At 39.7% G+C, this 26,823-nt stretch overlaps 1 protein-coding gene across 4 annotated transcripts in view; it reads right to left on the bottom strand.

Annotated features, from left to right (window-relative positions):
* Positions 1-26,823, bottom strand: part of RPTOR (regulatory associated protein of MTOR complex 1) — a 562,842-nt gene that overhangs the window by 299,621 nt on the left and 236,398 nt on the right. For all 4 annotated transcript variants that reach the window (XM_042455637.1, XM_042455638.1, XM_042455639.1 and 1 more), the window contains exon 7: positions 12,191-12,250. In XM_042455637.1, the coding sequence (XP_042311571.1) occupies positions 12,191-12,250 (60 nt within the window). The remainder of the gene's footprint in view (positions 1-12,190; positions 12,251-26,823) is intronic.

Here is a 26,823-nt window from a genome sequence, read left to right as displayed (position 1 = left end):
CCCCCCCCCCAGGATGGATCAGATGCCATGGAGAGAGGGCTCTTCTTCTTAAGGACAGGCCCGATGGCACTGGGATAGGATAGGATAAAATGCTGAGTCGTACTTTGAACTGTAGGAGGAGTTTCTTTTTTGTGAAGTTCCCCATAGTTTGAAAATAGGGAAAAAATATACCATTAAAAAAACCCTAAAATTTTCATTTTGTACAGTGGACCCTTGTTATACGCTGGGGTTTGGTTCCAAGATCTCCCATGGATAACAAAATCCATGGATGTTCAAGTCCCATTAAATATAATGACATAGCAAAATGGTGTCCCTTATAAAAATTGGAAAATCAAGGTTTGATATTTGAAATTTATACTTTTTTGGAACATTTTCAAACCATGGATGCTTGAATCCGTGTATAAAAATTCCATGTATAAGAAGGGCTGACTGTACCATGATTGGCTCTCATTCTAAATTTGCAGGGTCCCAAAGGAAGTTATAAAATGTTATCCTTAAGCACTGAAGAAAAGGGATAACTGGGTTTTAGGTTCTTGTTTGTTTGTTTTTTAAATACTGTCAGGCAAAAAGAAACTGTAAACTTTCAACTTCCCAACTCATTTGCCTAATAGTCACAATTTTACTAAACGTTCTATCTCTCCCTACAAATAAATAAAGAGTATACATAATTTTAAAATTTCTCACTTGTAAAAATTACTACTTTGAGGGAAAAAACTTACTTCAGGCATTTTTTATTTAAGACAAATTTAATATTACAGGAAAACAATTACTTTCAGAGAAGGAAAACAAATCTCTTCCACGAGCAGTATCTACCACTTTCTACATAGTTACGATGTGTCACACTAAAAGGAATCAATTTATTTAACATTTGGTTACAAAAAAAAAAATCAGCCATGTTGGTGCCCCTAGTTTCAAAATGCCCTGATTTCAGCACAGCAAGATAATTCCCTCTACACAGAGAAGCTCCCAAATCAACATGAATATGAGCTAAGGCAATCTGACACTGCTTACTTCATTGTTTAACAAGCTTCTACTGCTGCATCCAAACATGAGAGTGACTGGGAAGAAGAAGAAAGTGCAAGTGCTTCAAATGGACTAAAATTGATGTTGGGGCAAAAAAATAAAATAAATCAGTCTTATCTGCTTTAATATAAAAAAAGTTTTACAAGGACTTCTTAGTTTAGTTATGGGGGTGGCAGCAGAGAGGAAAAGTTAAAAAAAAGACTTTAATAAAGATACACAGCAAGCCTCTTTCCCTCAATTAAACTATAAATTCAGAAACCAACTTCGGCAAATGTTCTGACAGTTTAATCAATAATCAGTAGTTTAATGATGAAGCTATTCTCTATGCATTCAGTGTATCATTTGGCAGCCTTGAGAATCTTTTCAGCCATACCAGCTATTTATAACAAGAAATGCAAAATAAAGCTAGCCATTTTATACAGCATAGATTCATTGCATGAAGATATTTTCTGTTGATTTAGTGGTTTCTTCTCCTCTGCTTTCATCTGACAGAATCATCAAAGTGGTTTAGAAAAAAGACATAACCTTTGACTTTTCTCTTTGCACAAAATATCTACAAAGACAGAAAATAACTCTTTGCTAGTAGGACAAAAAACAAAAACAAAACTCAATTATGGAGGAGACAAGCCTCCTCCACAAAGCGGTTGTTCTTAAACATCTCTGTTTTAACTCTCCTGCTGCCCACTTTGCTGGTGATATACACAGGGAGAAGAAAAGGTTATAACAGTTTGTACACGCACTTTAAAGATAACTATTCCAAATAGATAGTCAAAACACTTTGCAGTCAAGCACATCAGGTATAAGAAACTCCAGTTTTTGCTTCCACCTTTTCCTGTATAACACTGCAACCAAATTCAAGATTTCCCATCAGTACCCACCTAAGTGTCACCCAAACAGGTGACTAATGCAGCAGAAACTGGCAACACTAGCCAGCATGAATATTGAGTAGATGAACAAGATATTTGGGGCCAAAAGCATCAGTACCTTTCTAGAGCCCTGACTCTTACAAACTCTTTTCCAGATAATGTACAGAATCCTTAGTAAGATGCATAATTTGGCTGCCCCACACAAACCTTAAACATCCTATTCTAACTTCATCAGTTAGTCCCATGACCATCAGCTTCAGTAAAATGCAAGCAGTGCACCAATTTCTTAGTCAGAACAGGAAAAGAACCATAACTCCAAGTTTCCAGCTAAGGAACCTTGAGAAGAAATTCTAATTCACCATGGAAATCCATGATTGCCAGGGTTTTATGTCTTCAAATAAATAAAATTATATGACAAATGTGAGACAAATTCTGCAGTAATAAAACCTCAATTACATGACCTACATAGATTATGTAGTCTTAATGTTAATGCGTCATTTACCATTTTTAAGACACTATGAAGAAGAGAATTTTAAATAGAACAATGGTTTATGTTTCTATAATCTATGTGATGAATGTATGAGTTCATAAAAATTAATTTTAAAAAAATAGAACAATGGGCTCATGGACCTGGAAGAGACCACAAGGGCCATCTAGTCCACACCCTGCCCTGCAGGAATACACAACTAAAGCAAACCCCAAAATCGGAGCATCCAACCTTTTCAAAGACCTCCAAGGCACTCTGTTCCATGTCAAACAGCTCTTATAGTTAAATGGCTATTTCTCATGTTTAGATGGGATCTATTGTAATTTGAATCCACCAGTCCATGTTTTAATCTTTGAAGCAGCAGAAAACAAGCTATTTCCATCTTTTACATGACATACCTCCGGGTATTTAAATCCTACTCTTCTGCTCTCCAAGCTAAACATAGAGTGGATTCTTGGTATTCTCTGGGGTTTGGTTCCAAGATCTGACATGGATACCAAAATCTGTGGATGCTTGTCCCATTATATACTGTACAATGGGGTAGTAAAATGGTCTTCTTTATATAAAATAACAAAATCAAAGTGTGCTTTTGGAGCCTTTAAAAACATATTTTCAAGATGTGAATGGCTTAATCTGTGGATGCAGAATCCATGGCTATTGAGAGCTGACTATACACAGGCCCCTAAAGTGTCCCTTATAGGGCATGGTTTCTAGATCTTTTACCATTTTGGTTGCCTTCCTCTGAACATATTCCATCTTGGCAATATCGTTTCTGAACTATGGTACATAGAACCCAGTATTTCAAGTGAGGTTTGACCAATACAGAAGAGAGTGGGGCTATTACTTCCCTTGGTTTGGATGATCTACTACTGTTGCTGCAGTCTAGAATTGCACTGGCTTTTTTGGCTTCCACATTGTACAGTTGACTATGTAAAATTTACAGGTCAAGAATGAAAATATTTTTCTACTGTCTGTTTGGGCACATAGAATAGCCAGGCCTTGGATTTCTTACACAAGATATAAGCAAGGCAATGTATATGTTGGGTTTCCATAGGAACACAGAAAACATGTAGAATTGGATGGAGGTTATAGCTAATAATCTTGTCTTTATCCAAAATTATACCCCACTCCCAAGCGTGACATGTTCTTGACATTCCTGATGGACAGAGAAAAAGCACAAAGGCTTTAGAGAAAAGAGAATATGCCCAAACTCTTAACTTGACATGCCATATCCTTACTATAACACAGTGTCAACAAGGAAGCAAAGCTAATTCTTACCAAAATGTATCAGCACTAAAAGAAGTTTAAAACGTTATGTGACAAGTTATTCTACAAACTCCATCTTTTAAATCATGCGGTTAGAAAGGAGGCAGGTGCCAATTAGTTACCTATACAAATGGGTATTTCCGGATCACATAGTTTATCTCCTCATGCAATGCCCAACTTTATGAGTTATTTAACAGCACAGATACTTAATTCTACAGTCTAAAACACAGACTGCAACAATAGTGCTGGAACAGTTAGGATAAAAAAAGAAAGAACAATTCAGAGCATGCAGTATGCAATCTGGTTGTGATTAAAATTACAAGAAGCATGGTGCAAACAGCAGGAAAAAGGAATTTTGATGCGGTGGCAGAACAGAAACAAAACCTGAAAAATCTACACAGCTTTTAAGTAAAAGGCCAAAGTGCGTATGTAAAATAATGCTCAAGGCAAATAAAAGAGCTGCAGTCATTCTGCCCCTTATTTTACCAAGCATATCTCCTAATCAGCTTTTGCAGCAAGCTTCTCTATCAAATGTGATGAGTCAAAAAGCTTTTGCTTTGTTTTTTTTTGCATATAATCCATCGTTTCTAAGAAGAGCCTTATTTGCTCTGCCTCGTTCAGTCCATCTGGATTGGATCTCTCCTAAGGACCAAACACTCTTTAACATATGGATTAGGCTATGCTGTATAGGTCATGCAGTATCAAATCTTCAAATCTAGGTCTGAATATCCAACAGCAGCCCATATAGCCATGATGAGTAGCTATTTTCTTGCAGAGCACAGCTGGGAGCTGACAAAACATTTCATGTAAGGATGTTTTGACTTATACCTTTATTGTTGCAAAAAGTCCCCAGTCTGCTTTGAATATTGATCTAGCCAGTCAAAAACTTCACAGCAGATTTGTCAGATGTTGTCTATGAGGGGAAGGGGATGGGAAAAAGATGGAAGAGTTGTTCTGTTCCTTTCCCATCTACTCATATTGACAGCCGTGATTCTCTGAAGCTGCTTTGGGAGTGAAGTAGTTCTGATCCCATTTCCCATTCTTGATGTTTCATGCAAATTTCACCCAATGGGGATAAAATTCATAATGGTTGTCAAAGTAATGAGCAGGGCAACAGGCTGAATTTCACTTATGTAATCGCCCATTTGAAAGGTGTATTTGTCATTCAAATCAAAAACAAAAGTTATGTGTAGATGTGCAGTTTTCCAAGTTGTACTGGGGCAAAGGATCATGTTTTCCCATACATCCAATCTAGAAAAATAAAGATTTCCCTGACTCAAATGACTACGAACTGCCCACTTTCCACAGTTCAGTAAATCAGTGCCTCTATAATCAAACCACTAAACATTACTCCAGTAACCTGAGAAATTAACAATAATACACTGGCAGACAGAACTACCATTATTCACAAACACAAGCACAGAATAAGCAATGGCCCACCCTACAGTTTTGTAGGCTTTACCTTTACACTTTCCCTTCTGCCTCTGTCTTTCTTTTCCCATAAGACTGTTCTTGAAACTCAGTGCCAATATTCTCCTACACACATCTGTGCATTCTTCAGCTAGGCAATTATTTTCTGTTTGAACCAACACTACAACTCCCATCGCTTCCCATAAAATCCCTATTCTACATACATAACGGTTATGGCCTGATCTAGCATATTATAATGCGCATAACATATCACTAAGATGACAGGAATAATGCAAATCACAATCTATAGCAGGATCTACCAGATTCTGATAAATCTAACCTATACAGCTCTTCCACTGTATTATGTCAACTGTGCAACTAACTATACTTTGCAGAATTGTTGTTATGTGCCTTCAAGTCATTTCCAACTTATGGCACCTGAAAGCAAACTTACCACAGGGTTTTCTTTGCAAGATTTGTGTAGAGGGGGTTGCTTTTGCCTTCCTCTGAAGCTGAGGAAGTGTGACTTGACCAAAATAGGTTTCAATGGCTGAGTGAAGATTTGAACCCTAGGCTTCAGAGCCACATTCCTATGCTTAAATCACTACACCATTCTGGCTCTCACTTTGCAGATACGGGATTCTTTTAGTCATAAAAAGACTACAAAACATGGGTGCGGCTGACTCAGGCTGTACTAAGAGAGGCTATGCCAAGGGGGACTAAGTCGAATTAGATAAAGAAGAAACAGGCTGTGTTATTTTCCTACTCTGAGTTGCCATCATCATTCCAGGGCAAGATGGTGAGTTCAAAAGTGAAAGAATGGGGAAATGGTTTTTAAAAATCAGGTTTATTGAGCCGGGAAGAGAGAGATCAGGCACTGCTGCCACACTGCCCACTCCAACAATTTTTGCCACTCTTGAAACAGAATGGTAATTTGGAGAAAGGCATTTCATAACACCTCTATTTCAGACCAAGTATGACTCTTATGAAAAATCTGAGTTCTAACATTTTTAGTCAATGCTTTGTAATATCAAATATGATTTTTCAATTCTATCTTTGTATAATTAGAATCAAATAAAACCTTAGAATCTTGGGCCTGAAGAGGAAGAGACCTCCCTCCTTGCCAACTGTCATCTTCTGCTTGGAGGAAGTGAAAGGGCAGACCCAACGGCATCGGGCCTGGCCTCGAATAAGAAGAAGAGCCCTCCCTCTAGTCCAGCTGTCTTGGTCCAGGCCTCAGAGTGAGAGAAGAACTGCTGGACTGGATCCTTTGTATTGTGTCTTTTTAGATTGTAAGCCTGAGGGCAGGAAACCATCTAATTAAAAATAATAATAATTGTAAGTCACTCTGAGAGCCTTTAGGGCTGAAGGGTGGGGTATAAATACCATAAGTAAGTAAGTAAGTAAATACGTAAGTAAGTAAGCAAGTAAGTAAATATAAACCTTTCATTTTAAAAAGCAAGTCTTTTAAGAATTTTGTTTTGATTTTTTAAGCGTCATTAAAAAAGACGCTCTACTAGGGAGCAAATGATAGAGAAAATTGTCATTTCAGCATTCCACTCTTGTAAAACAATACTGTTAGTTATGTGTCACCAGGGGCCCAGTCACACTATAAGAATAATACACTGTGATTCCACTTTAACTGCCACAGTTCTGGGATTGGCAGTGGAGGGAGGAACCTTCAGAAAACTCAGCCAGGCAGCTCCCCTGGTGCCTCTGAACAAACTATAAATCCCAGGATTCTACAGGATGACAACATGATAGGTAAAGTAGAATCATGGCCCTATAACTGTCTAGCATGACTGGGCCCCAGGTCCTTCTGGAGCTATCCTGTTTAGAATTGTGATTAAAATTCATTATTTAGATTTGTGATTAGAATTCATGATCATTCCTAATTTAGATGTCGATTTATTCTTCCAAAAATGAGTTCACCTTGTGGTAGGCTGAGTGTCACGTTCATCCCAATTCCAATTCAAGTCATAATTGAGTTCAACAAATCTGAATACAGTTTCATTTATGCCAAACCACTGGGGGCATCACAAACCAATGTGATGCTCCCAAAGGCAATATGGTGGAGGCAACAAGATGACTCCACAGTCTCCATTACCTGGTAGCGACATCTGCAGCACTTAGGTGCAACAGTGCTGCCCATCCCACCCCAAAGTGCATGAAATGCTGTTTGTTGCGGCAACCTGGGAAGAAGGAGAGATATTCCCCTTCTGCCGGAGCAACAGGCAAGTAACTGGAAGGTGGGTATGTGGGTGGTGTGGAAAAACTCTTTCCTGGCTCAGATTAAAACTCATTCTGGAGAAGAACACAGGAATTCTAATGCTAACCAAAAATTTAAGGTGAGTCACAATGATGTTTCTTTCCCATGTCAATAAAGTACCTACATTAACAGCATCACCAGGTATGATTCATAGGTGACCATGAGATCTTCAAAGATGCCAATTTGTAATCAGCTCAAGTTGGAGGATTTTGCACAATATATTCAAAGCATTATGCGCAAGGATGAGACATACCCACTCTTGCTATAAAAATAACTGGCAAAAACCAAACCAAAGAATAAAATAAAATAAAATGACTAGGGTCTGCAAGACTGCCTGCATGAGAAATGATAGAGGCAGAAATGATAAAAGAGAAATGATAAAAGTAAGGCAGAAATCACCACCATACATGCTAATTTCACCATGAGAAATAATGTCTTAGAAAACTAGGGTTGGCTGCTGATACTTGCTGCTTAATGCTATCCAACCGTATTAGAAGAAATTATGTGACAGCAGTACTATGCTAAGAGAGGAAATTCTAGATTCACTAAACAAGCATCAAAAAATTCCTGCAAAAACATTACAAAAATTGCAAACTTTTAAATTTAGATTGCATAAACAGAACCATATCTTGGTGAATGAAATCTTACCTATCTTTTCCCAGCACCAGGAAAGTATCTATAATTAGGGCAAGATGGAACCCAGGGGATTTATAAAGACTAAGAACAAAGCTGATAGTTAATGTAAAAAACTAGTGTAATTCTCTAAAAAATGTAATGTGCCACAGTGGAAAACAAGTTGTTTATTTGTCTTTGCACATGTTTCTGGCAGAAACTCAAGTTGCAGAAGGAGTTTTAGATCATAAGGGAGAATGATTGCAGTGGTTTAAAGATAGTCATTGCTTTAGTAAGCGTAGTGAAAACTTTCTTTCTGCAGTGCTACAACCCTCATCATCTGTGCCAGTGAACATCATTAGGACTGCAGCAATGCCATGCTTACTCCAGTGCTGGAAAGACGGCAGAACTCGGTCAATGCATATTCAGCAGCAAGCATAAGCAGTGTCAGCAATATCATTCTCCTCAATCCAAGCTTTCATGAAGCACCATCACTGCATCTTATTACTTAACATCTTCTACCGTGCTGCCTACTTCAAAGGATGGCTATTCTGCACAGGCAAAAGAAGTATGGTGGTGGGACAACTCCAACTACGTAATTTTCGACACCAAATTCACTTTATTTCTAGCAACTGCCTAAAAACATATGTACAAGCTCCACTCCATCAGGGCAAGCAAAACCTTTTACACATTCTTTAACTTTATGAATTGCCTTGTATAACTTCCTTGATATTAACATGCACTTCTCTAAGTTCTTATTTGTAAAACGAATGAGAACATACAAATAACTACTGGCAATATTTCATTTTCTTAGTATTTGAGGTTTAGAATAAATAATAGTTTTCATGTTGTACCTTCCAAAATGGAAGCATTACATTGAGGTATATAGTACTCTGTAGTAATGTTGGGAAAACTAGTCTGAAGTTGCAAACAAACTGGATTACAGTGGCATCAATAAGGGGACGTGGGCCACACCAGATGACACCCTGAGACCACTGCTCTCCAAACATCTGCCTTTGGCAGAAACAGGCTGTGGCATTCCTCTGCATCCCTTTAAAACACTGGGGCTCAGCAGAAGAGATAGTGTGACTGAGGTGAAGCTCAGTGGAAGGAGAAAGAAAAGGCCCCAGGTTTTTAAAATTTTAAATGTTAAAATATTAATTAATTTTTTACATTTTCTTTAAAAACATTACATCTTACCAAATTTTCACTTTAACCACATGAACTACTGTATGTACATGTAAATACATTGAGAGTTTATTGTAATTTAAAGGTATTTTAATTTTGCTAGTTGTTTATGTCATTGCCATTAGATTCAGTGATATATGGGAATTACAATTTATGAGTAACATTAGTACAAAAAACATTACTAAGGCGGGTTACAGACCGCCCATTTGGGGCGGTCTGGCCCCGCCCCTTTCCCCGCCGGAGCGGGGCCTCAGCGGCCAGAACGGCAGCCGCTGAGGCCCCGATCCGCCGCTTTTCGGGCTGCGGGGAAGCGGCAAAAGGCCGCTTCCCCGCAGCCTGAAAAAGGGGTGTCCCTGGGGCTTCAAGCCCCAAGGACACCCCGCGGCGGCGGGGAGCAGAGAAAGGGGCCACTTGGCCCCTTTCTCGTTTAGTCCGCTGGGCACAGCCGTCTGAAAGCTGCGCCCAGCGGACTAAACCCGGAAGGAGCTCCGAAATGGAGCTCCTTCCTGCTCCGTGTCCAGGGCGCACTAAGCGCCCTGGCGCGGAGCTACTACGTCATGGACGCGACGCCCCGTCTAGAGGCGGCGCGGCCATGACGTACTCACGGCGGCGGCCGTGCAGAAGGGCCGCCGCCGTTTAGTGCGTGTTCGTCACACACTAGGGTTAGGGCGGTGCGGAAGCACCGCTCTTTCGTAACCCTAGTGCGTGACGAATACGCACTTAAGTGCCGGTCTGTAACCGGCCTATGAATCCTGCATGATGTGGTATGGGAGAGGGATGGCATGGTTATCCGGCATTTTTAAAAAACCTCCAAAGGAGACTCTACCACATTCTGAGGCACTGGGTTCCACTGTTGCACAGCTCTTACTATCACCCTTATTGTCAGGAAATTCTTCCTAATGTTTAGGTAGAATCTCTTTTCCTATAGTTTGCATTCTTTGCTTCATGTTCTAGTCTCTGGAGCAGCAGAAAACAAGCTTGCTTCTTCTCCAATAGGATATCCCTTCAAATATTAAAACATGGCTGTCATGTCAAGTCTTAACCTTCTATTCGCCAGGCTAAACACATCCAGCTTCCCAAGTCTCTCCTCATAAGGCATGGTTTCCAGATTATTTCTCATTTTGGTTCCCTACTCTACACATGCTCCAGCTTCTTCCTGAATTGTGGTACCACACTATTTCAAGTGAGGTCTGACCAAATTAGAATATAGTGGTACTATTGCTTCCCTAAAACTTTCTGATGGTTCAGCTAATGCAAAATTTGTTTCGTGCACATAAATATTAAAAATACAGTGCACTGGATAAAATTACCTTCAGGCTATGTGTATAAAATATATACAAAACATAAAGAATTTCATGTTTAGACTTGGGTCCCATTGCATGTATATGCAATTATTCCAAAATTCAAAATACTTCTGTCCCAAGCATTTCAGATAAGGAAAGCTCAACCTGTAGCTTACATTTCTCCCTGTTGAATTTCATTTTGTTAGTTTTGGCCTAGCTCTCTAATCTGTTAAAGTCATTTTGAATTGTGACCTGTCCTCTGTGGTATTAGCTACCCCTCCTAATTTGGTGTAGTAATCTGCAAATTTGGTAAGCATGTTCTCTGTTCCATCATCTAAGTCACTGATACTCTTTTTGGAATCCCTGGTGGTTTTAAGGTTGCACTGTTATCTACTATCTTGTATTGGTATAAATTTATTTGGGTTAACAGGCATTTTTAAAATGGAGCCACTTCACATGAATCTTGATATTGCAAATTGTAATTTGTCTCCTGTTAATATTTTTGTTTCTATATCATCCCTTTTCTTTATTTTATGTTTTATCAGCCCCCTGAAGAAGGCCATTAAACACTACTAGGCCAACTACACATTGAGCTAATTGCAAGAATAAAATCTTTCTTTCTTTCTTTTTTGTCTCTTCTTTACATTCCTTCTATTGGGTGTTACCAGTCCTCCTTGATTTTTATTTTGCTTTACTGGAAGGGATAGGCCAGATAAATAGTGGGAATAGCCAGGATCATTTTTGCCTCTTAGGAATGTGAAGCTAGAACAAGAACTTGTGCATGAGACTGTTCCTGCAATTTCTGTGTGGAGGAAGCAGGGGCGTCATGGATGTGTGTGTCGAACTGTACAAAGTGACACTGCAGGATGGTCACCCTGTGTGCTGGTGAAAAGGGACTGCCATCTGGGTCTGGCAGCTCTGATGGCTGGGCAGGAAAGTGAGTTTCCTCCCTTACCTGTCCAACCATCAGCAATGCCTGATGCAAATGATCCACACTGGGTGTCAGATATACTAGGCGAATTGCTGCTCTTGTTGCTGCAATAGGAGCTAATCAAAAGTTTTAAAATTTATTCTCCCGAACTCCCTCCTTAAACTGCAATCAAAATCTTAGCTAGTTAATTTACATTCCTCCTGTCAATTCTTGTGAAATTCAATACTCTGTCTAAAAAAGGGAACAGTTACCTTCATACAGAACAGGGACAACCTGTGTCTCAAGGAGAGTTGCTTCTGTTGTTAATGGTGTAGAAATGTTATTACATCTTTTATTGCCCTTTGTCCCGGGTCCTCACATGGCCAAAATGGGGAATGGCTTTACCTGCACTGGGATCCCTCCAGAACAACTGAACTACAACAGAAACAACATTGATGCAAAATGTAGGCCTCTGACTCTACCATCACCACCTTTCTTCTCCTAGGTGATTTTAAAACTTCTTTTGTCTGATGAAGAAGTCAGTGAAGCTTTGAAAGCACATTTCAGTTAGTGAATAAAGTTATTGCTCTTTAGTGGATTTTGAATTTTGTTGTATTTTTCTATAAGGCAAACACAACAACTATGGAATATGTTTTCCACACTTTTGATTTGTGCTGTTGTTGGGTTTTTTTATTAGTTTGTTTTTCTGAGTACACCAGACTTGCAAATAGATTGTTTAGGCAATATATTGTTGACCTGCAATGATTTAGTTTTGAGTAAAATGCTAAAGTTTATTCAACCTATCAGATTTATATTTAAGACCCCCCCCCCCAAAGAAAATAGGAATGATGTTAAGGTCTCAAAAATCACACTTACTTTTCTATTAAATCAAGGGTGACTCCTGGTACCAGTCTCACACTCTTCTGCATGCAAAACCTGCAGAGAAAATAAAATAAATCACACTAATTAAATATCTAATGACAGGTTATCCAAATGTTCTGAGATAGGAATTAAGTTCCTAATTCTAAAATATTTTTTTTTAAAAAACATATGCGAGACAACAAAAAAATTGCTGCTGCAGAGGAGGAAACAATATTTGTCGCACTCAGAATTAAGCAGCTGCTTGCATCGAGATGGTGTCAAGCTCATTTATTTTAGCTGCAATGATGATAAGTTTCCCTGAAGATGAGGGGTGGGTTGAGTGGGGGAGAAAGGTTCAGTCATTCACTGCAGTTTCTATATTACAGGTGAAAAGCTCTAAGTAAACCTGAACTAATAGAATAATGATCCCTACTAACTGGGATTCCCCAGAGAAATGGCAATGAAGGAAGAAGAAGTGGAGGATAAGTCAAGAAAGCAAAGCCTGATTAAACCTTTGCATTCAGAGAAGAATGGTGTTGATTAGGAATGTACCAATTCTTCCTTCCAGTCCAGCAATTTCACCTGTTTGTGCTGTTCTGACCAGTGCACTACAAGTAGTACACAAATATCTCAAATATTTCAAGCAAGAAGCACTTAAGGTACAGCCTGCAGCCAAAGAATTGCTGTTTACTATTCAAGTTAAGGTGACTGTCAGCATTCCTTCCCAAATTGTGATCAATTGCCTCTCATTTCTCTCCCTCTTTCCCTCACCCTACATCCTTTCCTGCTCCCCCTTTACCCCCTTTCTCCATTTTCCTACTTCTCTTTGGCCTTTCCCTCTGTACTGGAGTGTTTCTTCCAGCCAACCTTACAGAAAAAGAAATGCCAAGGCTCAGATTGGTATGGAAATGTCACCCTTAGAGCAAAAGGCCCTTATTCAGTGCTGACAAAGAGGAATCCTGACACTAGATTAACTTCATCTAGGTAAAGATAAAGGTTTCCCTTTGGAAAAGTTTTGTCTAGTCGTGTCCAGCTGTAGGGGGTATTGTTCATCTTTGTTACTAAGCTGAAGAGCCAGCATTGTCCAAAAAAATTCAGTGGTCATGTGGCCAGCATGGTTGTACAGAATGCTGTTACTTCCAACCAAAATGGTATCTATTTATCTACTTGCACTTTTACATGATTTCAAACTGCTAGGTTGGCAGAAGCTGGAACTAGGGACAGGAGCTCACTCAGTCATGCGGCACTTGGGTCTTGACCTGCTGACCTTCCAATTGTCAGATTCAGCATCTCATCTGCTAAGCCACCCCATCACAATTATAAAGTAACCCTGTTTTGTGCACCTGCTCCTATTCACCAAGGATTTCCCTTTGCTTGCTACCTTCTCAGCTTCTTCCTTTCAAAGATCTCTGCCCTTCTATATGCCCTTCTTTGCTAGAATCAAAAGAGCTGAGATACTAATAGTGAAAGATTTTTCCACTGACCTAGACTTTTGTGATATTAAGGCAGCTTACCTGACTATAGAAGAAGGCTCCACTACCATAGCCAAATACCTAACTGTATTACAATACAGATATTGATTTCTCTCTCCACTCTAAATACAGCAACCCCAGCATTACATCTGCTATTTAATGTTTATTTTACACCGGTTGAGTGCTAACTACTTTACAGAACATAAATGTAATGCCATTCCTGCTCAGAGGACATAAAAATCAACCTTTTCTTATCCCCAGAGAAATATGATTCTGTAAAATATACAAGTGTACTTCCACTGAGCACGAATGTATAACAGTTTCTCACTGAGCCAACCTTGCAAGTGTTTTTTTAAAACTATTTGTGGGTGCAGTGCCTATGTACACATGTTAGGGAAAGGGTTTTCAAAGTAATGTTTCTTATATATATATTCTTTTAAAGTTTTTGCTAAATATATTGATCAGAATGGAGACTGCAGTCAAGAAATAAGAAGACTAGAAGTGGGAAGGACAACTATGACAGAAATGGAAAAGGTGCTGGAGAGCAAAGACATACAGCTGAGCACTAAAGTCAGAATTGTCCAGGACACTGTATTCCCAATTACCATGTACGGATGCGAGAGCTGGACAGTGAAGGAAGCAGACAGAAAGGAAATCAACTCATTCAAAATGTGGTGCTGGAGAAGAGTGCTTGAGGACAGCTTGAGGACAGCTAACAACAACAAAAATATTTTTTTTAAAAATAGATTTTGTATTTTTAAAAAGCAGCAGCAAAGACTTGTGACACAATAAGAGAAATGAGGAGTGGGAAATTCAGGACTGATTGCTGACACAGACTATAGCCACCTATGTCTATGATTTTTTTTTCACTTACATCCCTGATGGATTTCTGATTCCACAGTGACAGTACACATCTCATTCATTCACTCCTTTTAAACACCATGAAACAGGCTTAAACGTTCAAACTGCCACTGTACAATTTGGTTTGATAAACAAAATATGTTGGCAAAGGTTGCATCTGAAGCTCAACTACTGAACACTTCTGGACAGGATTACCAAATTAACTCATGTACAATGTTCTGTAACTAATGAATCAATGTTGCCTAATATGGAATAATGCATACACCATGAAACATATTAAAAACAAAACAAAAACTCCATAAGGACTAGCAACTTAATGGCCAATTGGCTCATTGAAGCCTGGTATTCCTAAAGCATGTTCTATTATCTGTGAGCTGAATAAAATTGGATGGGGTAACATATGGAAGAATTTGGCCATCCAAAGTAATTCACATAAATAGTCCCTTTTGCCTTCATCTGCACTCCCTCAGTTCCTTCTAGGCTAAACATCAAGAGCCTAGGAAATGAACTGCACTCATCTGCCTCAATGCAGAGAGATCTTGTCATAGCAAACAGATGCTTTACCTTGTTTACTGAAAGAAGCATTCCAGCAGATATTTTACAAGCAGCCGGCTTTTGATTAGGGCTTGCTGGTTTAGCTGTGGCAGGCTACCACATACCTGATGGAACTGGGGAATGTCACTGTGTCAAGTGCTTCATCCAGCCCCCCACTCAATTTTTTGAAAAGGAAAATAAAATGCACACCTGGGGTCAGTCATGATACAACATTTCCACACATCACAAAACTGTCATTCTATTCTGCCCCTCAGGGGCACTGAAGAAAAATGTATAAGCAGGATATAAATAAAGCTGAGACTTCAGAAATTTCAAAGGGGGTTTCACTTCCTTAAAGGAAACAGAATAATGAATCAGGTGAGGCTGTTTTTGATTAACAAGGAAAACATCTTTTTAAGGGCAATGCTAGTTCACCATGAACACACTTGCTGTTCAGAATAATGGCACAAACTCAGCAAGCAACTGATAGTTTTCATGTTCACAGGGCTGCATCTGCCAAAGGTCTGCTCCTGCACTTTGCAATAGACTAGTGAAAGAAATGTCCCCAGTCCTCTCCCTTTAATGAGTCCCTGCTGTCTCTAGGCCAATTCTGCATATGGAAAACTGGTTGATACCAATCATTATGCTAGGGACCCTCTGCAATTTCGCTCATGAACAGCAAACACATAGCAAGCAAACACATTTGCTTATGCTGTATTTCTACTTTGTACTTGGTTATTTTTGAAACAGTGAATACTGGGGAACAAAATCAGGACCCTATATACCAGTGATGACGAACTTTTTAGAGACCAAGTGCCCAAACTGCAACCCAAAACCCACTTATTTATCACAAAGTGCTGCGTCCTTCTGGCTTTCTAGTGACAAACTCTAGTGAACTCTGTGTTGGGACGATGATGCGTGTGCCCATAGAGAGGGCTCTGAGTGTCACCTCTGGCACGCATGCCATAGGTTCACCACCACTGCTATATACTAATCAAGGTATGTGTAAAGAGAGAAGATCATGGCACTGTATAAATATTTCAGTAAATGAGAGTGAATGTAAAAGCTCATATAAGCACTCAAGTGAATCGAAAGGCTCATATGAGCACTTTACAGGCCCCACTGTAAAGGCCTGTACACAAATGTCAATGAAAACCTCAGAAGCTCTTGAACAATACAGCAGATGGAATTTAGAACTTGCTTTCCAATCCAGTCATCTAGCCATATTTCAAAATGCTGATACTCAGCTCAAGCTAAATTCCAGACTTAATACTCATGAGTGTGCACCTCTTGAAACGATGTTAGAAAAATCCCGATTCAAACAGGATTCTGCTGTTGTCTGGTTAAGAAAAAAGTAGTAGTCAATGGAAAAGGACAGCAGGAAAGTACTGCAGGAAATTGAGGTTGCTTGTTTATATGTGGACAGCATGTGGAGTGTGAAGACACCATCTTCAAAACCCCATTCAGCCATAAAGATTACAAAATGACTTTGTGCCAGGTACTGTCAGTCTTAACTCCTATAACAATGACTGCTGTGATGATAAAAACAAAAAACATCATAGGGCAGGCTTTCCCACCCTGAGTGTCTCAAGCTGTTTTAGTCTGCAGCCTCCATCATCTCTAGCTAGCAGGACCAACAACCAGGGGTTATAAGAGGTCTGACCAAACACATGGCAGAGACAAGATTAAGAAAGTTGACACTGGCAGAGGGAAATAGTTTGTATAAAAATAAGAGAAGGTGCCTACATGCTTTGCATTTATACAGTCAAGTTACTCATCTCCTTGGACTGAAACATACCACCATACCTAGTGCTTTTGTACACCACAAATTTCTTGTGACCTAGTGGTGGTTTACAGCCTGGCATGGTTTTACAGCCAGGCATTCCTATTGGCAGCATGGACAATTATACTGTCCATTTCCTTATACAACTGTAGCTGAACAAATGTAATGTTCATTTTAAAGTTTGAGCCGATTTTTTTTAGCACATTACTGTACAGTCTGTGACACTGATTTAGTTGAAGAGCCTATATTCATATCATAAAACAAGGATGGGCAACAATGGCCCTCCAGATGCTTTTGGACTGCAACTTCCATGATTGGTCACTGTAAGGTATGCAGTTTGGATAAAGAGCTGTAGTCTTTTGCAGATTCACAGTTGACTATCCATATCTTAAAAAGACAAATGTTCCTGCAAGTCGCTGGACTGGTTTCAACAAGTCGTCCTTGAAGAACAGAAATGCAGACTGCATTCTCATTTGTTATTTAAAAAACAATAATCTTGCACCATAAATTAAGAAAGACAGACAAAACACCCTAAAATTTTCTACTGCACCATCAAATTAGCAAAGGCAAAACATCACTGCAGCCTAAACTTCTTTCCCCTTTAAATCAGAAGTGATAACTTACTCAGAGTTGACTCTCTTTAAAAATACAGGGCTGCAGAATCATGCTGAGAGAAGCAGTGCTTCAGAGTTAAATAGCCCACTCAACTACATTTTATACTGCTTTACCATTCAAAATGCCCTCACATGTATCATTTCCAAACCTAGTCATTAAATGGATCTGAAACTAATGTTATTACAGAGCTTTGAATCTCAGCTTGCCTAGTGGCATAAAGCCAAGCCCCGAATCTCTGTCCATAATGCCAGTAAAAGAAGAAAGCAGATAATCATGAGTTCATGCAGAGCTGCAAAGAATTTTAAACAGGTCTGGAGAATGTACCATGAGCCTATCTTTGTTGGTTGTCCTGTCATGAGAAGATCCTGTCATAAGGAGGACTTCCTTTAGAGATTATATTCTAGTATCTAGGTCTTATTTGTGTCTAGTCTGAACCTCAACAGACGTTCTCCTAACAAAATAATAACTCGTAAGGAGCCAGTGCGGTGTTGTGGTTTGAGTGTTAAATTATGATGGTGGAGACCAGGGTTCGAATCTCTGCTTGCTCATGGAAGCACACGGGCAACCTTGGGCATGTCAGATTCTATCAACCTCAGAAGAAGGCAAAGGCAAATCTCCTCTGAACAAATATTGCCAAGAAAATGCTGAGATAGGGTCGCACAAGCTGAAAAAATCTTGAAAGTACACAACAACAAAGCTGAGTCTGAGCTGAACTTACACAGAAATGACATGAAGCAGAGTGCATATTCTAAGAGAGTCATTATCCACTGGCCTCTAATTTCCATGTTCTCTGGACTGCAAAATCCAGCTCTGACAGGAGATTTCTACACAGATAGCTGTCAGTGAGGTAAAATAATAATAATAAAAATGATCATTTATCTGGGTATCCATCAGTGAGGATGGAGAGAAACCCATGTGTATATCAGCAAGCTAAAGGCTGAAAGTAGATACTTCATACCCCTTTCTCTTCACTAAGTATGCAATACCCTTTTTATTGTTGTATGCCTTCAAATTCTGACTTATGGCTACCCTAAAGCAAATCCATCCCTGCATTTTTCTTGGCAAGATTTGTTCAGAGGGTGTTTCCCTTGGCCTTCCTCTAAGGCTCAGAGAGTGTGGCTTGCCCAAAGTCACCCAGTGGGTTAACATGGTGAGCAAGGATTTCAACCCTGGTCTCCAGCATCCTAGTCCAACACTCAAACCATTGTATCATGCTGACCCAGAGATAAACAATGGTCAATCCACCAAACCAGATTTATAGACTTTTTGTTTTTTTCCCTCATCCCCTTATTTTTATACCATTCTGCCTGATTTATAGATTTAGACAATGGTTTGGACTATTCTCACTGGCCAATTGTATATATCTTTGAACATTAAGTTCTTGTCTAGTTCTTTCACCACTGCCCTTCCCATTCCTAGTCTTTCTCTTATTTCTTGGCTGCAGTCTCCATTCTGACCAGTGTATGATTCCAGGTACGGGAACTCTTTTCACTGTTTTGAAAAGCTTTGAAAGATTCTTCAGTCTCTGATTTTTTAGTTCAGCAGAGATAATTATAGAATCATAGATTTGGAAAGGACTGCAAATGCCACTTAGTCCAACCCCTGCCATGAAGGAATATAGGTATGTATTCCTGCACACCTATAGCACCCCTGTAAGACCATCTAAGCTCTGCTTAAAGATTTCTCTTCACTCAAAGGAGTGTCCACAACTCTCTAAGACAGTCTGTTCTACTATCAAACAGCTATTACAGTCAAATATTCTTCCTCATGTTTAAGTGGAATCTCTTTTCTTCTAATCTGAATGCAAATAACCAATTTTTTTAAAAAAAAGTGATAGTAGTAAAGGGATATTTCAACCACTCTGATATTTATTGGAGGTTCAATTCTGCCAGGCATGGAGGTTTCTACAAATCTCTCACTTTCTTGCAGACAGTTTCATTGTCTTATCCTAACTAACAAAGTTTCACTGGTCAACAGGGTAGAAGTAGGGGTTGACAACATTCTCCTAAAATTTGTTGAATAGGGGAACCGAGAAACCAATAGCAGGATATGCACTCAGGACTTTAAGAAAGCTGATTTCTCTGAGCTTAGCAAAATACCGGATGAGATCCTATGGCCAGTAATGCTCAAAGGGAATGGAGGGGCTGTACAGATGGGCGGCAGCCCCTTTACTGGCTGATTCGGGGCTGCCTCAGCCTCACTTCACACACCCCATCTGGTCTCTGGAGAGCACGAAAAGGAGCCACAAAAAGCTGCTCCTTTTTGCGCCCTCCAAGGGGTGCCAGAGCCAAGGCAGCCCGGCTTTATGACGCCCCTTCGGTGCTGTATCATGTGGATGCTGCACCAGAAGGGCGCCCTGAGGTGGGGTTAGGGCATCCAGCATGTGGACACTGCACCCTAACTCTGTCCACAGGCCAGCAGAAAGTGCTGGTCTGTATAGGGCCAGAGTTCACAATATATGGGGATTTCTTAAAGCCAAGATTATATTGAGACACACTTGGCAAACATTTCAATGAGAAATAAAAGTTGGAGGTATCCAAATAAACTAATGTGGGTTTCATATGAGTTGATGTTTAAAAGAGCCATATATAAGAAATGGGATAAGTCACCAAAGAGGAATACAAACAAATAGATGTAGCTCCCCATACCTGAAGAACATTAAAATTAAGACTCAGTACATGTAAAATGAACACCACCCAGGGTCAGTGAGCCCCCCCCCCCGTAGACAATGGATTACTAATTAATTAGGCACACTTATCCTCCCACATATCCTCCTACCCTGAGGCTTTCCCATTCAACAACAGATTAACATACAGATTAATATGTAAATCATTTCCTCCCAACAAAGGGCCACACAAGTATATATACCCCACATACATCCATGCCACCACCCTCTGAAGATGCTAGCCACAAATACAGGCAACATGTCAGGAATAAATTCATCCAGAATGTAGCCACATAGTATGGAAAACCCACAATTCATTTTAGCTCACTTATCCCTAGTATTGTTATGTTTATGTGTTCCATTTCATAGGAGGAAAATCATTTCATTTGAGATATGGTGCTGGAGAAGAGTGCTGGGATACCACAGCAGCCAAAAAGACAAACAAATGGGTCTTAGCACAGATCAAGCCTGAAATCTCCCTTGAAGCCAAGATGATAAAGTTGAGGTTGTCATACTTTAGTCATGTCATGAGAAGGACTGGCTCACTGGAAAAGACAATAATGCTAGGAAAGGTGGAGGCACGCAGAAAAAAGAAGATGACTGCATGCTAGATGGATAGACACTATTAAGGAGCTGACAGGCATGAATTTACAGGACCTAAGCAGAGCAGTGAAAGATAGGGAGTCTTGGAGGTGTCTCATCCACAGGGTCACCATGAGTAGGGATAATAATAATGACATAATTTATTTATATCCAGCTTTTTCCCGAAGGAATCAAGGCGGATTACAAAATGCAATAAAATACAATGTGTAAAATAATATGCGTAAAATAATAACCGAACCCTAGGATAGACACAAGATTGGTTAACAACAACAACTAGTTTTCCTTGGATCATGCTTCTCACATTCCATGTTCCTATAATATGTCTAGTGGTGCTTTGGACAATGTTTGCATTGATGAACATGTTTGCTGCTTGACTTCCTATCTTTTGGGTTCTTTATGCCCTTGCTCTGCTCTTTGTTGTGGTTTTCCACTGTGGCTCCTTTCTCTCTGTATTCTAGTCCTGCCTTTCGTCACATAGGGACTGTTTCTTCACAGGGTTTTCTTGGTGACAGGGTTTTGCAAGGAGGTTCATCATGCAGTTACTCTGAATAAATTTAAGTCTCTAGAGCCAGATGAATTGCAGATATAATATCAGAGCATCTGCTGGTAATCTTTGCGAATTTGTGGAGAGGAAGATATTCCAGTAGATGGAGGAGGGCAATTTTTTCCCATCTTAAAAAAAGGGGGAAGGACAGCAACCACCGATCAGTCCGTTTGTACTACAAAAGGTTCTAGGACAGATAATTAAACAGTCTGAATGTGAACACCTAGAATGGAATGCTGTGATTATTAGGAGCCGTGATGAGTTTCACAAAAGCAAACCATGCCAGACTAACTTTTAAGATAGAGTTTGAAGCTTGGTACTTCGAGAAAATCCTGTGGATGTAGTATATCTCAATGTAAGTAAACCTTTTGACAAAGTCCCCCATGATATTTGTTTTTTTAATTGTTACAAATACACACAGAAAAAATATTATCAGAAAACCAATAAAAAGACCATTGCAATAAATGCAAGGAGAATTTTTTAAAATTATGTATGAATCTTATATTCTCAATGTTGGTTCCATTAATTTATTTAAAAAGTTACATATAAACATTAGTTGCTGGTGCACCAGCTCTTTCTGTAAATTTACACTAACTTCATCTACCAGCGTAAGTAAATTTCTATCAACGTAAGTAATAAATTTTGCCAAACTACAAAATTTTTCATTGACTCTATCCTAATTTCTTTAAGAACACACATATGAAGTGAATGTTTCCATAAGTGCAACTGCAGTTAAATATGGTGTTTGACCAGTTACCCCATCATATTCTTGCAGACAGGCTGGTAAAACGAGGGGCAAAATAATGATAGAGTTAAGTGTATTTCTAACTGGTTGCTGTTGTTTTTCTCCCCTTTGATTTTTATTCAAATGTTCTCAACGTGTTTTCCATGCATAATATCATGAGTTTCATCATAGATGTTCAGATCCTTTATATATAAGGTTAATCCTCCCCCTTTCCTGTTTGGTCTGTTTCTCTGGAATAGGTTATTTGCCTCTATTGCTACAGTCAAATAATGAGACTCAATCTACCAAATTTCAGAGATGCCTATTAAATCGTATTTGCCTTACTTGTTAAAGAGTTCTATTTCATCTTGTTTATTTCCTGTGTGCATAAGTGTCTAGAGAGCTAAGACCATGGATCATTCTATCCAGCTGCTGCCACTGTAATATACTCCTATTTCCCCCTTTATCATGGAACCTATTGTTCCTAGTACTTGGTGTCTGCCTGCCTTCTGTAATATTGCTGTTCTCCCTCATGCAACTCACCATAAAGCCACACAGATCAAATTCATGGAAGTCCTAGCAAATACATTCTTACAAACCACTATGAGGTGCCAACAATCTCTTATCAGAAGCCCTTATTTAAAAAAGTGTGGACCAGGGTCTAAGAAGCCCAGTCTTTCCTGATAGAACAATCTGCAGAGCCACTTGTTCACTTTCAATACTCTTATCTCTCTTCCTGGACCATGTCCTTCAACAGAAGGAGCTATCCAATATTAGCCTTTGTTCCAAGGTCTTTCAGCTTTCTACCTAGAGGTTCATAATCCCTTGCAATATTTTGAAGGTTATATTGTGCAGTATAGTTTATTGTCACGAAGATCAGAATTAAGGGATAATAGTTGACAAGCTTGTGTCCTGACAGTTACTCAGTTACAACATGGACCTTTGCACATAGGAGACAACACACTTCTTGAGACATCTTATTGGGTCTGCAAACCACTGCTTCTTTTCTTCTCCACAGGGAATCACTGCTTCATCCACAGAATCCTCCAAGGTAATTTCCTGGGGGCCTTTTACACTACACAATTAAAATACTATCATTCCACTCAAACTGCAATGGTTCCATCCTATGGAATCCTGTAATAGGCAGTTTTGAGAAGATAATTCAGAATTCTCAGCCAGAGAACTCCAGTTTCTCACCAAACTCCAGGATTCCATAGGATTCATGGTGGTTAAAGTGAAATCATAGGCCTGTTACAGACGGGCCTCTAAGTACGTGTTGAGCATGTACTAGGGTTAGGAAGCGGCGACGCTTCTGCACACCCCCAACCCTAGTACGTGCTCAGCACGTATAATAACAAAAATAAATAATAATTTTTTTTAGCCCGCCTTTCCTCAGATCAAGGTGGGTTACAGAAAGTGCCATTATAAGATAAAAACACAGCAAATATACATTAAAATAGCAATCACCAAATACAATCAATACAACCAACAATATAACAATATCCAGCTAGCTTAGAATGTACAACAACAGTGACAGTGAGGGGGGAAGAGGGGAGGCTGACAAGGGAACAATTAGGGGAAGGCTTGTTGGAACAGGAAGGTTTTTAACTCCTTCCTGAACTGATCAAGGGAGGTGGCCGAGCGGAGCTCACCGGGAAGCGAGTTCCAGAGCTGAGGGGCCGAGATGGTAAAGGCCCTACGCGATGTTGTGACATATTTCGAGTCTGGAACTTTCAGCAAATGCTTCCCGGCCGATCTGAGTGTGCGGGGCGGATTATATGGGGAGAGGCAGTTCTCCAAGTACCCTGGGCCCAAGCCATTTAGGGCTTTAAAATGGCGGCGGCCGTTCCACACGGCTCCCGCCGTGACTACGTCATGACCGCGCCGCCTCCAAACGAGACGGCGCGGTTGTGACATAGTGGGGCCACGCGAGGGTGCCTAGTGTGTCCTTTCCGCGGGCCCCGGAAGGAGCTCCGTTTCGGAGCTCCTTCCAGCTTTGTGTTGCTGGGCGTAGCCTTTAGATGGCTGCGCCAGCGACGCAGAGGAGAAAGGGGCCAAGCGGCCCCTTTCTCCTCCTCCTTGCCGTGGCCGGGTGTCCTTGGGGCCTGAAACCCCAAGGACACCCCTTTCCAGGCTACGGGGAAGTGGCCTTTTGCCGCTTCCCCGCAGCCTGAAAAGCGGCGGATTGGGGCCTCGGAGGCTGCCGTTCTTGCAGCTGAGGCCCTGATACACCGGGGAAAGGAGCGCCTACAGGCCGCCCCAAAGGGGCGGTCTGTAACGCACCATAGTGTTATAAATCATAGTGTGTGTGTGTTATATGGGGTATGTGTTGAAGCTATGTTTTTTTTTTTGTTTTTAATGTATGTAATTTTATACGGTTTTTATTTGTGTCTTTAATTGTATTTAAAACTTTAATTGTAAGGTTTTCAAACATTTCTTTTTTATATGTGAGCTGCCTTTCTGGGAGAAAGGTGGCATAAAAAGGCATAAAAAGGAAATAAACAAATAACGAAAAAGAAATATAATAAATAAATAAATGTGTACTCTGAAAGCCCCTTGTGTTTTTTGAGGATTAAGACTGTTGTCCTTTGTTCCTGTGCCTTGGGGGAGGGAGAATGTGGAATAAATTGTGTAGCTCCAAAGTTGTAGCATGGTTCCTGATATTCCACAGGCTGGAAACAGTTGCATATGCCTCAAACTGCTATACTTTCTCTTCCAGAAAATAAACAGAAGCTGCTGGTCACTATAACAGCTCCCTCACTGTTTATATTCATTCTTCTATATAGGCAGTGGCACAGTACTCCAGGTCTCTCTTGTGAAACATCCCCACAAAATACCTGTTTTTCTCTTCTTGTTTATTAAGCTCCAGAGGCCGAGGTAGCAGATATATAAATTTAAGCACATCAGATCTTATAGATGTGCTCAGCTTTGGTTGACTTATGTTCTAGATTTCCAACTGAAAATTTGAAAAGAGCTAAAGCATCTTTTACTTTTTTGAAATACATGCCTCCACTAAGTTTCAGCCAGTCATTAGCACAGACCTGGACTGCAGGGAAATATACAAAAGTAACCCACACCATAGCTGAGTTTCCATGAAACTGTGTAGTCCTTGAGCTAACCTACCAAGCAACTCCTTTGGAAGCAAGACAGCAATATCCAGCTCCCTTGTTTCTTCCCTTCATGGCATGAAGCAAGTAAACTTGAGTTTACTTCAGGTTTGAGATTTAACATGCTAGCTAATTCCAAACTGATTAGCCACTGTTTTCTGGTTATGGTAACATGGGAAATTACAGTTAATTAGAGATTTCATTCAAAATTTATTTTTGTTGTCCACTACAATGGTAAAAAAGAAGGGATTCTCTGTGAATGCATACGATAACCTGAGCAGGGCCTTTGCTTCCTGATAGTTTCTTGTGATTGTCATCTGGCCGTCTGATATTGTTTGATGTGATGTGATCTGCTTTTATATTTGATGTTTTTAATTTGTCTTTTCTCTTCTACATGGTAATTTTATCGATTCCTCTATTTAATTGTTATTATCTTAGAGTGTACACCTTGGGCAAGCTTTTATTTACTCCTTAATTTTACCGACTTTGTACAGCGCTGTGTATAATTACAGCACTCTAGAAATTAAGTTTAATAATAATAATAATAATAATAATAGTTCATGTTACTAAAAGTGGAGCTGGAGGTGGGATTTACAGCCAGGTAAACTAGGTAAGCATACGCAATAGGATCCTGTTCAAGGTGTCATTCAGTTAATAATAATTTAATAATAATTTGTTTTATTTATATACCGCTATTCCAAAGATCATAGCGGTGAACAGCAAGTAAGCTAATTAGCAAGTAAGCTAATTTGCCCCCAACAGTCTGGGTACTCATTTTAGCGACCTCGGAAGGATGCAAGCCTGAGTCGAGCTTGGGCCCTTTTGCTGGTCTTGAACTCGCAACCTTGTGGTTTTGAGTGAATGGCTGCAGTACAGGCATTTAACCACTGCGCCACCAGTTGACTTAGGAAGATTGAAGTTTGACTGAATTAGCTCAAGGGCTGCATAATTTCCTTGCTTCCAAGAGTTGGTAGCCTCCCTGAATCGTATCCTGAAAAGTAGCTCAGAGATGTCACTTTGCTCCAGAGGTTTAAAAAACACCCCTTGCAGACTTCTGTGCTGCTAGAAATTGCTATATCTGATCTGAAGCTGGAAGAAAAGAGAAATAGTTTTGAATTTTGTGCTATTTGCTTATAACACATGCTATACATTCTCCCTCATCAAATATGCACATTCTGCCATAAAATCAAAACTCATGAAGATTGGTTAAACATTACTAAAAGCATCTCTTCACTCATTTGTCCATTCAGATTAAGCACTATATTCATGAATTAGAGGGTTGTCCATATACATAACTGCGCTTTTGAATGCAATTGTTTTAGATAAAACCTGCCTTTGAAAATTTTCCATTTCTGGTTTAGGTTTTTCAAACATTCTCCCTTGATATTCTCTGCTTCACAAGATGATGTGTATATCTAAATTTGAAATATCCTCCAATATACAAGCCTCTTGTCACATACATGCATTTTTTTCCCACCAAGAAGTTTGATAAAGGTTTGGAAGAATAAGTACTGTTACTTACAGTGTCAAAAAAACAAAAAAAAAAAACCCAAACTTCTTTCATAGAGGCAAATAAATCATAAAGACGCATTTACTGGCACTTAGCAATTAGGTGTGAGGCAGGAGGTATTTTGAAGGTTTTCAAATTAAATACTTGCAATTTTACACAATCCAGAAAAAGGAAGACATCCTACAGGTGCCTCTCAGCCTGTCATTTTAAAGTTGCCATACAATATTCAG

This window comes from Sceloporus undulatus, chromosome 2, assembly GCF_019175285.1.
Source record: "Sceloporus undulatus isolate JIND9_A2432 ecotype Alabama chromosome 2, SceUnd_v1.1, whole genome shotgun sequence".
NCBI classification, from domain to species: Eukaryota; Metazoa; Chordata; class Lepidosauria; order Squamata; family Phrynosomatidae; genus Sceloporus; species Sceloporus undulatus.
This window is presented reverse-complemented; position numbering and strand designations above follow the sequence as displayed.